Genomic DNA, 12850 nt, shown 5'->3' with positions numbered 1-12850 from the left:
AGGAAACTATTACCAGAACGTGTCATGAGCAGGGATGCCATGATATCGTACTCACCAAACTAGATTTTCCCATATCTAACGCATAATGACTGCACAAAACCCGCTATAATTAACGCTTCTAGCAATAAATATAAATAGATATCGTTAGTTTTGTGGGTGGGACATTTTTTAGCCTGAAATCGGGAAAAATGAGAAGCTGAAAACGACGATCTGGCAACGTTGGTCATGAGCGATATATTAGTAAGCTAAGAATGAGAGAGATAGAGGTGGAAGGGGGGTAGGGATGTGACGGCAAGGGGTGAGGGGGGTAGGGATGTCACGGGGGAAAGCGAGGGGGGCTGTGAGGTGTGAGGGGGGACTGTGAGGTAACATTTTGCCTCCCTGATCACTGCCATTGTCTGGTAACCCGCTGGTGATTATATTTGGCGCCGCTATGAATATAAACGAAGGGCAAGTGGCAAAACTGTAGGAGGAGGAGGAGGAGGGTTGGGGATTGTGGGTTGGTTGGTAAGGTGACGGTGGTGGTGGTGGTGGTGGTGGTTGTCGCATCTCTCTCTCTCTCTCTCTCTCTCTCTCTCTCTCTCTCTCTCTCTCTCTCTCTCTCTCTCCTTCATTTAATTGTCAAGATTTATCAAGCTAACCGGATTAGTGGCCAAAAATCAGATTATACATTGTTTTAAAATGAAATTACGCGCGTGTGATGCGGAGACTACTACTACTACTACTACTACTACTGCTACTACTACTACTACTACTACTACTACTACTACTACTACTATTACAACAACAACAACAACACATTGGTTATTTGTGTTAACAGGTCTATTGATTATTTTTTCGTTTCTCTTCTTCTCTTCCTCCCTCTTCCTTCCTTCCTTCCTTCCTTCCGTCACTGCTTCGTCTCTTCCCCTCCTCCTCCTCCTCCTCCTCCGCCGCCGCCGCCACCTGCTAATTAGGCATCCGGCCCAGGCGAATACCCAATACACACACGGCCCAAAAATGCTCCAAACTCACCCGAAAATGTGAGTAAAAAAAAGATATAAAAATTAATTAACGAAGTCTTGAATTGTATCGATGGAGAACATGTATTAATCATTTTTATTTAGCTGGTGCATTTTTTTCATATTTATTTATTCGTTTATTTATTCAAAGTTTTCGTCTGGAGATGCGCATTGAAGGAATATGTTTGTTACGTATGTATGGAGGATAATAACTTTTTTTTATATATCTGTGAATTTTATCAATAATCAGGAAAGCTTAAAATTATTCCTTTATGATATGTAGGCTATATAACGTTTTTCCCTCTCTTCCTGCGCAATGTTTTTAGTATCGTCTGTATATTAAGCATCGAAGGAGTGACAATTTTATTTATTTAGTGAGTTTTGAATAAGTGACTTTCAATACCTATAGTCAAACCATTTCAAATAGTCCGTTTGGGGGTTCGATTTTCCGTGTCGTTTCCTGCCCTCTGCTCTGCCACACACTGCCAACACCTATCCCCTCCTCTCATAAGTTACCTATAGCATGCAACATATGAGAGAAAAATAGGTGCTGGGACTGTGGCAGAGCAGAGGGGAGGAAAGGACACTTGGTATTATAAGACACCCTCGCTGCTCACATCAGCCATTTCTAAAGGTCAAAGAGGGGGTCAGTCGGGTTCTAATGAGTGTTTCTTCAGGTTCACGGTACAGAAGAAGGGTCAAACTACCACCAGGGTCATACAGCTACTCCTGGAAATGCCTATAACTCCTACGAAAGCCTTGTCAAATATGTGTTCTTGGGCTGCAGAATCGAACGCCCAAACGGACTATTTAAAATGGTTTGACTATAGGTAGTTTTAAATAAGTGATTCTTCGATATGTGACAAATGTTTATTCGCCTCCCTCATCAGTGCATTAGTTTCGTGGCATCGTCTGTAAATTGCGCATGGGATAATCGATAGCAAAAGAGTGTGTTTGTGTCATGTACGCCGGGGCCAAATCAAACCTCATTGGCGCTATTTCTCCAACCATTTATTTATTTTATTTTCCACTTTTTTTTTCCTCCCTGAAATATGTTCTTTTTCCTCCTCCTCCTCCTTTATCAGCATGTCCGTGTGTGTGTGTGTGTGTGTGTGTGTGTGTGTGTGTGTGTGTGTGTGTGTGTGTGTGTGTGTGTGTGTGTTTGTTTCCATGGAGAACTAATTATGTGAGATGAATTTATAATAATGTTGCCGGCGGTGGTGGTGGTGGTGGTGGACAAACTGGGTCATATATAGACGTTCAAATATGTGAGGTGTATGTGTGTATATAACTCCTATTCATCTTTATTCATATGTAGCTAAGAGTTTTTATTATATCATTCATCGGAAGTATTTATGTAGTGATGTGTGTGTGTGTGTGTGTGTGTGTGTGTGTGTGTGTGTGTGTGTGTGTGTGTGTGTGTGTGTGTGTTTGCCTGCTTTCAACGGGACCTGATTATGTGACCTGAATTTGTGATGCTATTGGCAAAAAAAAAAAAAAAATAGTAGTATTCGCAATAAACAGCGTATATTTAAGGCGTGTCCGTAACTAAGTCATTTTTCTCTTTTCGTCAACAAGTTCGTATCGTTTTTCATTATCATTATTATTATTTTCGTCGGAGGAATACTTATTACGTCTATTGAATTGGTTATGTTGTTGTTGTTGTTGTTGTTGATGGTGGTGGTGGTGATGGTGGTAGGTAAGGTATTTTGTTTAGGTTTGTGTGTGTGTGTGTGTGTGTGTGTGTGTGTGTGTGTGTGTGTGTGTGTGTGTGTGTGTGTGTGTGTGTGTGTCCTTTCCCTTTCCTATCCTTCCCCATTTTCCTTTTCCTCTCTCCTTCACCTAAAATTCGATCACGCTTCTTAACTATACATAAAATACCTTCCGTTTCTCCTTTAATTCAATACTCTGTGTGTGTGTGTGTGTGTGTGTGTGTGTGTGTGTGTGTGTGTGTGTGTGCAGAGACTCGTTGATTTAGCTTCATGTCTTTGCTGTTCTTTTCTTCCATCTCTATTTTCAGTGTTATTTCTTTTACTATTTCTTCGTGTCTTCCTTTATCTTTGTTTTTCTCTTGTCCAATCTCCTATACGCTGTAAGGAAAGATAGTCACGGAGGAATAAGAAAGTATGTATCATTTCTTGTCCCGTAAGAAAGACGAATAAGCAAGGAAAAAGAGTATATATCATCTCCTCTGCTGCTAAGAAAGAGGTTTAGTGTCCATTCTATCCTGTGCTATAGATAGAGTTACTGAGGGAGGTATTAGTAACTCAGGGTGAAGTAGCAAGTGTCCATTCTATCCTGTGCTAAAGAGAGTTAGCGAGGGATAAGAAAGCGAGGTATAACATTATGTCTTTGGTACACATGGCTTCTTTTATTGATAGCGATATACAGAAGTGTCTAACGAGAGTTTACAGAATACTCGCTAAATGGCGCTAGTGTTGTGGAGTGCTGGTGGAGGGAGGAAGGGGGAAGAGGAGACGAGAGAAAGGAAGGGAGAGAGTGAGAGAGGAGAGAGAATGGAAGAAAGGGAGTATTGGAAAGGAAATTAAGGGAAGAAGGTTGATAGAGGAGAAAGTGAGAGAGGAAAGGATGCAAGAAAGGAGGTGAGAAAAGAAATTAAGGAGAAAAACGGGAGAAAGGAGAGAAGAAGAAGAGAGAGAGGAGAGGAGAGAAACAGAAGGAAGTACAGAGAGGAATTAAAAAGGAAGAAGAGAGAGAGAGAGAGAGGAATGAAGGACAGGAAGAAAATGCAGATAAGAAAATAACGAAGAAGGGAGGAAATAAAATGAGATACAGAGAAAGAAAGGAAGGAAGGAAAGGAAATAATGAATAAAGAAAGGAAAGAAGAGAATGAAAAGAGGTATAACAGAATGAATGAAGGACGAAAGGCTTATAGAGATGAAGGAAGGTTGGAAAGATGGAAGAGAATGAGGAAAAGAAGGAAGGAAGGAAGGAAGGAAGGAAGGAAGGAAGGAGATGGGTCTTTTTTGAGATAGAACTCGTGAATCACAATGAAGGAACTGAATAACACACACACACACACACACACACACACACACACACACACACACACACACACACACACACACACACACACACACACACACACACACACACAGTAACATCATTATTTTATTATGTATTTATCAGTCATTCAACATCACAATTACAATATATTTTTTTTTTACAAACAATAGTTATTCACTTCCCTTATGATTATTTCTATTTTTTTCCTTTTTTCGTATCATTTTCTTATTTTGTCTTCTAATTACTTTTTCATGTTATTTACGTGTTTTTTTTTTGTCATTTGTCATTCATAATTTTACGCTTTCCTTTTCTTTCTTTTCTTTTCTTTTTTGGTTCTATTTCACATTTTATTCAATTATTTGGTAACACATTTTTCTTCTCATTATTTTTCATGTCTTAATTCTTTTGTTTTCCGTATTATTCATTGTTATTTTTTTTTTCAATACGCGTTCGTCACTGATTTGATTTGATTTTAGTTTTTCTCTAATTTATTTTCTTGGTCATTATCATATTTACAAGTCTATTTAATTTCTCTCATTTCTATTACATTCGTTCAAGTTCATCACCCACCCCATATTTTCTTCCCCACACACAATTTTCTTTTCTGTTAGTTTTTCTCTAATTATTTTCTTGGTCACAATCATATTTACAAGTCTATCCAAACCAAATTTTCGTCTATATAATTTCTCTCATTTCTATTATATTCCTACAAGTTTATCACCCACTACATACTTATTTTCTTCCTCACACACAAAATAATGCCATCAGTACATGTAAGAGTTCCTCCTATATATATTTTTCACACGTTTTTAACATAATAATTTCTAAGTACTCTTTCACACTACCACGAATTTCTTGCCCAACACATCTTTTCACTTCACCCAAAACAAACAAAAACATCAACAGTACATTACACAGTAGATATCACCACTTAAATATATCTTTTTTTACACGCTTTTTCACCTAAGTTCTTTTACAATCTCTCTTAAGGTTTTCTATTAGATTCAAGCAACCTATTTACTCGGTGCATCTTTTCTCTTAACACACACACACATACAAAACCCACCAACAGTACATTAAGAGTTCGTCATATATATATTTTTTCAAACGCCCTTTCATATAAACGAAATATAATGTTTTTAGTTTTTCTCTTTCAAATTCCTACGTTTCTTATCGACATCTTTTCTTTCTTTTCACGACAATATAATAATTTTTTTTAGACTCCTTTCAACATAAATTCTAATAATATCTTTAAGTTTTCAATCACATTCGCATAGTCCGCCTTTAAATACAGTTGATATATATATTTTTTTCCTGCTCTCTCTCTCTCTCTCTCTCTCTCTCTCTCTCTCTCTCTCTCTCTCTCTCTCTCTCTCTCTCTCTCTCTACAACGCACTCAGTCATTACACTTTATATATGTTTTTCATGCACTTTCTCTCTCTATACAAGGACAAACTCAACACACACACACACACACACACACACACACACACACACACACGATATATATTAACAACATCCACTTCGTTATCGTCTCCTTCAACATCGTAGTAACATCACCAACAGTCAGGCGAGACACATACAACAGCGATATATATTATTATTATGCATTTATTTATTTATTTATTTATTTATGCTAGTTAGTGGTGGTGGTGGTGGATAGTGTTGTTTTTTTGTTTTTCTTGTTTATTTATTAGTTTACGATTATAGTTTTTCGTTTTTCCATTTTTTTCTGTTTTCAATATTATTGTTCTATTTTTTCCATATTTATTGTGATTTCCTCTAATCATTCTTTGTTTTTTCCCATTTTTCACTTGTTTGCTAAGTTACATATGCTTTTTTTTTCTACTTCTTTCTATATCCAGTTATTTTTTCTAAGTAGGCTATACTCGATGTTCCACTTTCTTCTACGACCACTTTTGTTGTTGTTAAGTTACACTCGTTTCTTTTCCATTTCCTTCGTATTTCTCGGTTTCTGACTCACAAGTGTATACAATAAACATCGATACTCTACGGTTTCACCACTAACTACAAATCGATATCGTTAGTGGTGTGGGTACGACAGTTTTTGGGCCTGAAGCTTATATATGTTTCTTGTATTACTGCAAATCACGCCATGTTCCTCCCTTCTCCTTTGTTGCGTACTTTTGCAACAATAAACCATCAATCAATCAATGTACGACAATCTGGTAAGGCGGAAACCGAGGCGTCCATTGCGCATGCGTGGGTGTGACGCAACGTTGCATTATGTCGTACTCAGCCCCTTGTAGGATATAGGCTACCGATTTTCAACCCAAAAACTATCTCCTCCACCCCAATAACGAGATTCATTTAGAGTTTTCTTTAAAATCGTTAATTACTGATGATTTTGGGCAATGATTATGAGTCAGAAGCCGGAAACTACGATGCTTTGAGTATGATAATCTGTCAACGCGGGTGTGGAAGTGCGCGGGTGAGATGGCGGCGGGCGGGTCTCATGCGGTTGGTTCCTTGCGTAATGTGCTTATTTTCTCGCTTTTAGTGCTCGTTCGCGTGACTCCAAGTGCCCGCAGAGGATGTCAACGCCCCCACGGTAAGTTCAGGCATCTTTACCGTCCATTATATCATTAGTATTGCCTTGATTACCGTAGATATCAGAGGATGAAGACGTGAGAAGGGCTTATTGTTTTGAAGCCTTGCGGAGTGCCACCCAAACTCACCCCAACACACACACATAAGAACACTGGCTCCTTAGGGGTTTTGGGTGAGGATTAAGAGGTTTTGAGGCCGTCACACACACGTACACGGCTTCTAGCTCATGTACGCACTCGGAAACCCGTGTAGGTATGGAGATATATGTGTACACGGGGCCCAGATAGCTTGTGGTGGATTGTTGGTTGACTTCGATGGTTGTTATTGCTTTATGTTGTCGATATTTTTTTTTTCTTATTTCTTCTTTAACTCTTTTCTTCGATATTCTTGTATATATTTGTCTTGTTATTCGAGTGCTTTTTCAATACATGTTTGTTATTCATAATTTTAAGCTTTTTGATATTTTTTTAACGTTTCAATTATATGTTAGTCCATGAATTTATTTCCTTCGATATTCTTGTTTATATTTGTCTTGTTATTCGAGTGGTTTCTCAATACATGTTTGTTATTCATAATTTTAAGCTTTTTGATATTTTTTAACGTTTCAATTATATGTTAGTCCATTAATTTTTTTTTCTTCGATATTCTTGTATATATTTGTCTTGTTATTCGAGTGGTTTCTCAATATATGTTTGTTATTCATAATTTTAAGCTTTTTGATATTTTTTTACGTTTTAATTATATATAAATCCTTTTGCGTCGATAGATGGTCCAGTTTTCCATCGTATTCAGTTTGTCATCGTAAGTTCATTTTCATTTCATTAAACATCACTGGTTTAAATGCTCTTTCTTGGCGTATTTTTTTCCTTTTTTTTGCGTTCAAGGTTTGTATTGCTTCATAATGTTGTGTTACCTCGTTTTCTGCTTTCATATTCATTATTCACATTCGTTATTCATTATATCGTTAGGCATCACTGTGGAGCGTTCTGGGTCTGTGCGTTCAATAGTTGTTTGGGGGTTGAGAATTCATATCGCTTTTTTCCTCGTTAAGCATCATGTTTCCTCGTTTTTCGTCTATTTCCTTTCGTTAAACATCACTTAAACGTTCCTCCTGCTTTCCGCGTATGTGAGTGTGTGTTTTTAAGTCTTTTCTGAGCAGCATGAGCAAACAAACACACACAAACACACACACAGTAGCTACAGGCCGTTTGGGAAGTGAAGCGAGTTTTTATTTAATTTCATTCACTCGTTTTTTTTTCTGAATTTCTGCTTCGTTTCCGTTTCTCATTTAGTTGTTCCACGTTCTGTAGTAAAACGTTCCTGCTTCTTATAGTATATGTATGTGGGGTTGGTCAACGTTTTTTCTGGGTAATATAACGTAAACACTGTACACACAACGTTTATATAAGGAAATAAGAGTTAGTAGGCTAGTCGTCTTTTCGCTCTGAGGGCCGACTGAGACACCAACTCCGCCTCGAGCCACACTATGAAGCCTATTCGTCCCTATTCGCTATTTTTCTCATTAAATAAACAGCACATATAATTATTCTCACCATCTTCCTCCATTACCACTTATATAGTATACGTAAAGCACCACCTGACAGTCGCTTAAAACCGTGTTCATATGTAGCTTTTATTCCACGTATATTATCATTATTATCGTAACACTGGCAGATAGGGAATAAGAGGAGGAGGACGCAAGAAGAGGAAGAGGAGGAGTCAAAGAAAACGGAGAGCTCACAAGGGAGACTTCAACAAACAGGCTAGAGGAGGAGGAGGAAGTGCAGTGCGTAGGGATATGTTGACTTGACTTGCTGACTTGCTGAGCTGATGAGGTGCATTGCCGGACCGAGGGCTGATTTGTGGGGTGAGGGAAGGAGGCTGCTGAGGCGCTGACGTGGAAGGAAGGTGCTGAGTTTCTTGCTGTCGTGTGGAAAAAAGGAAGAAAGGGAAGGAAAGGAATGAGAAGGAAGGAATAGGAAAGAAAAGAGAAAGGGAGAATATAGCCTAGATAAAGGAGAGATTGGAAGAAAAGGAAGAAAAGGAAGGGAAGAAAAAGGATGGTACAGAGGTTAAGAGAGAGAGAAAAGGAAATTATATATGAGGAAGATAGAAAGAAAGGGAAGGAATAGAGATGATGGAACACTGATTAAAAGAGAAAGAGAGACCAGATAAGGATGAGATAAGGAAGGAAATAAAAGGATGGTACAGAGGTTAAGAGAGAGAGAAAAGGAAATTAGATAAGAGGAAGATAGAAAGAAAGGGAAGGAATAGGTACGATGGAACACTAATTAAAAGATAAAAGGAGAGGAAAAGGAGGGTGAGGGAGAGGAGTAGGGAGAGGAAAGACGAGATAAGGAGGAAAAGGAAGGAAAACAAACGTAATAGAAGGGAACGGAAGGAAGGAAATGAGATCGAGTATAGATGAAGATAAACTAAATAAGGGTGAAGTAAGGTGAGGGGAGGAGGAGGAGGGTGAGGGAGAGGAGGAGGGCGAGGTGGAGGAAAGGGGCTGCACGGCTGTTGGGGGCACGGCTGTAGGTACACTCCAGGCTGCCCGGCACGTACACCTTGCAACGGGTCTGGGCGTGGAAGAAATAAGAAGTGTTATTATTATTATTATTATTATTATTATTATTATTATTATTATTATTATTATGTTGGGGATTTTGTTATTTAGTGTTATTTTGCTTATTTTTCCTTTCTTTTATTTATTTATTTATTTTGGTGTTTGTTTGTGAATCGAATTTTTTTTGTGTGTGTGTGGATTTTGTTTTGTATAGATGATGATGATGGTGAAGATGGTGATTTTTGCTTCTCATAGTTCCTCACCCTTCCCCTTCTTCTTCCCATTCATCCTTCATCCTTCACTCTTCCCTAGTCTCGCCTCGCACCCCATCTCCCATCATCCCTCATCAGCATCCATCTCATCTCCAACTCTCTCCCCCTCATCACTTCCTTCCCTTCTCCCCCTCCTCATCCTCTCACCTAACCTCACCTCCTCCCGAAGTTGACCTCTCTTTCGGCCACCTCTTTTGATTCTTTTTTTAGGAGCAGCGAGTAGTGTTTTTTTTATTATTATTATTGTTTCCTTTTTTTTGTGTGCCCTTGAGCTGTAATAACAAAAAGCTCAGCCTCTTTCTCTTCCTTAATCTCCATCACCACCCCTTTCTCATCCATCTTCATCCATTTCTCCATCTATCACTGGGCGGAGTGGAAAAATTTGGGCGGCTTTTCCGATAACCTACGCCCCTGTCCACCCAGCAGTGAATGGGTACCAGGTATTAATCGGGGGTTGCGTCTGTTCCCTTCTATAATTCCTTTCCCTTCTGTCTCTCTCCGGCATATGACCACAGATGTTGCACCGACTAAACGAAACTTTCCAACTTTTCCCACTATCACTTTCGTCACCCTCTCCTTTTCCTTTCCCCCTCACTCTCACCTGTATGATGGGCCTGGCGGTGCGGTAGGAGTATTCCTCTATGAAGTATGATGCCTTGCTGCTGCACTCCCGCTCCGCCGCTGACGTCACGCACAGAAGGTAGTTGTGGAAGGCGCTGTGGGGAGAGGAAGGGAAGGAAGGGAAAGTTTTGAGCATACTCTTTACAGCTGTGCGTGGCCAGGGATTAGTGGAAGGGTTGTATATCCCTGTGAGGTCAGTTAAGGTTAGGTTAAAGTTAGTTCAGGTTTGACTACGTTGGAAATATATTATCCAGTATTGCCGGGAAATATACTGAGAATAATGAGTTCTAATGAGTGTTCTTTTAGGTTCGCGTTACAGAAGAAGGCTCAGACTACCACCAGGGTCATAAAAGTACCCCTGGAAATGCCCTAACCTCCCACGAAAGACTAGTAAACTATATGTCCTTGGGCACAGAAATGTTTGAAAATATGGCCCTTAGTAAACAGTGCCCAGCAGAAAGGGGACATCGTGTAAGGGAAGAGGAAGGTGGTTGGGGAGGTGTATGGTACGGCCGGCTGGGGCTTCGGGGAGTGGCCTAACACGCACACACTTCAGGAATATAAGGAAGGGTTAGATGTGGGCAGAGAATATTGACGTGGAAGGCGCTGTGTTAAAAGAGGGAAAAGAAAGAAGGGTTAGACGTTGAGCACAGGAGGTAGTTAGGAAAGGCGCTGTAGGGAGAGGGAAGGGAAGGTAGGATTAGCCGTAAGGTGTGGAAAACGCTAAGAAAGAAAGGGAAGGAAGGAAGGGTTAGGGAGGAAGAACGTTGTTATGAGAAGTTATATTAAAAGAAGGAAGGAAGGAAGGAAGGAAGGGTTAGTGAGGAGAGAGGTAGTTGTGGAAAGCGATATGATAAGAAAGACAGGGAAGGAAGGAAGGAAGGGTTAGGGAGGGAGAAGGAGTTATGAGAAGTTATGTTAAAAGAAGGAAGGAAGGAAGGAAGGAAGGAAGGAAGAGTTAGTGTGGGAAGAGGTAGTTATGAAAAGCGCTTTGTTAAGAGAAAGGCAAGGAAGAACCACCACCACCATCACCTCCACCACTACCACCACCACGACCACGACCACGACCACCACCACCACCACGACCTCTTGGCCCCTCGAGGTTAGAGAGAATATTGGCGAAGATGAAAAGAAAGTGAATGTGGTTACGGTGGCGCCTGGAGAGAGAGAGAGAGAGAGAGAGAGATTGGGGGTTGAATCAGAAGAGACGTGATTGGTAGACTCTTTAAAAAGTACACACACACACACACACACACACACACACACACACACAGGCACAAAGGTTAACAAGGGTGATGAGGTTACTCTCTCTCCCGCTCTCTCTCTCTCTCTCTCTCTCTAATACGCGTTGGAAGGAGTCTGTCCCAAGTAAGACCCAGAGAGAGAGAGAGAGAGAGAGAGAGAGAGAGAGAGAGAGAAGATGGATGAATAAATTGATGGGTTAAGGGATGGAAGAAAGGAGAGAGGAGGAAGGGAGGGAGGGAGGGAGGAAGGGAGGAATAAAATTAATGGCTAAATAAAGGGAGGAAGGGAGAGAGAGAGAGAGAGAGAGGGAAGAAGGTGAGAGAAGGTTGAAGGAAGAGAGAAAGAAAAGAGAAAGAGAAGGGAGGAGGAGAGATAGCTGAAGGAAGGAAGAGAAAGAGAGAGAGAGAAAGGAGAGAAAGCGCGGGAAGGTCAGAAGATTGAGATGAAAAGGAAAAGTCAAAGAAAAGGAATAAAGAAGAAAACAAATGAAGGAAGGGAGAGAGAGGGAGATAGGAAAGAAAAAAATAAATAATGGAGAGGGAATTGGAGAAAAAAGTATAATTTATAATCCTGTACGTAGCTCATATTTCACGGCTTAGTTTTGTTCAATATATTTTGTAGATAGATAAAAAAGTAGATAGGAACAGTGCCGACCCTTCCAACACACTCACTTCGCTCAATGAGTAAGGCCTCTGATCACTGGGGGCCTCAGAATGTGTGTATAAAAAATAAAATCGGGCATGTCGTGATGTTGTTTGTTTCCCTATGAAAAAAGATTATATAAACTAATATTAACCCGGTAGCAGCGATGGGCCAAATTTGTGGCTTTACCGTGTAGCAGCGACGGGCCAAATTTGTGGCTTTACCGTGTAGCAGTGACGGGCCAAATTTGTGGCTTTACCGTGTAGCAGCGACAGGCCAAATTTGTGGCTTTACCGTGTAGCAGTGACGGGCCAAATTTGTGGCTTTACCGTGTAGCAGCGACGGGCCAAATTTGTGGCTTTACCGTGTAGCAGCGACGGGCCAAATTTGTGGCTTTACCGTGTAGCAGCGACAGGCCAAATTTGTGGCTATACCGTGTAGCAACGACAGGCCAAATTTGTGGCTTTACCGTGTAGCATCGACAGGCCAAATTTGTGGCTTTACCGTGTAGCAGCGATTTACCGTGTAGCAACGCCAAATTTGGGGCTTTACCGTGTAGCAGCGACGGGCGAAATTTGTGCCATGATATAAACCCCAAAAAATAGATGATACATAATCTGATCACAAATGCTTTGATATATATATATTATGAAATGGTTTGTGTAAGGGGTGATTTTTTTCTCATTTTTCTTGCTTAGAGGGACCATTAAGAAACATGATCCCCTTTGCTACCGGGACAAATTCAAGCAAAAATCATGTAGTATATTAATTTACTTTACCTTGCGTAGGATAGAGATATACCTTGTGGGGTGAATACATATGAAAAATAGTGTGAACAAAGAGAGGGGAGGGGGGGGGGGGGAAATAGACCCAGTTTACGGCCGCAGAAAGGTTAGAATCGA

General features: G+C 40.3%; 1 protein-coding gene and 1 long non-coding RNA gene across 2 annotated transcripts in view; one reads left to right on the top strand and one right to left on the bottom strand.

Annotated features, from left to right (window-relative positions):
- The first annotated feature begins 3200 nt into the window (after nt 1-3200).
- LOC126981249 (uncharacterized) lies at nt 3201-8870 on the top strand. The gene is made up of 2 exons (XR_007733852.1): nt 3201-8670; nt 8813-8870. It is a non-coding gene; the product is annotated as an uncharacterized LOC126981249 (long non-coding RNA).
- LOC126981248 (uncharacterized) overlaps nt 6972-12850 on the bottom strand; it is a 100727-nt gene continuing 94848 nt past the window's right edge. Inside the window, exons 5-6 of the mRNA XM_050832110.1 lie at nt 10042-10156; nt 6972-9181 (exon numbers count right to left, since the gene is read on the bottom strand). Coding sequence (XP_050688067.1) covers nt 9035-9181; nt 10042-10156 — 262 coding nt within the window. The 3' untranslated portion in view covers nt 6972-9034. The remainder of the gene's footprint in view (nt 9182-10041; nt 10157-12850) is intronic.

Source organism: Eriocheir sinensis, chromosome 47 (assembly GCF_024679095.1).
Source record: "Eriocheir sinensis breed Jianghai 21 chromosome 47, ASM2467909v1, whole genome shotgun sequence".
In the NCBI taxonomy this organism is placed as follows: Eukaryota; Metazoa; Arthropoda; class Malacostraca; order Decapoda; family Varunidae; genus Eriocheir; species Eriocheir sinensis.
This window is presented reverse-complemented; position numbering and strand designations above follow the sequence as displayed.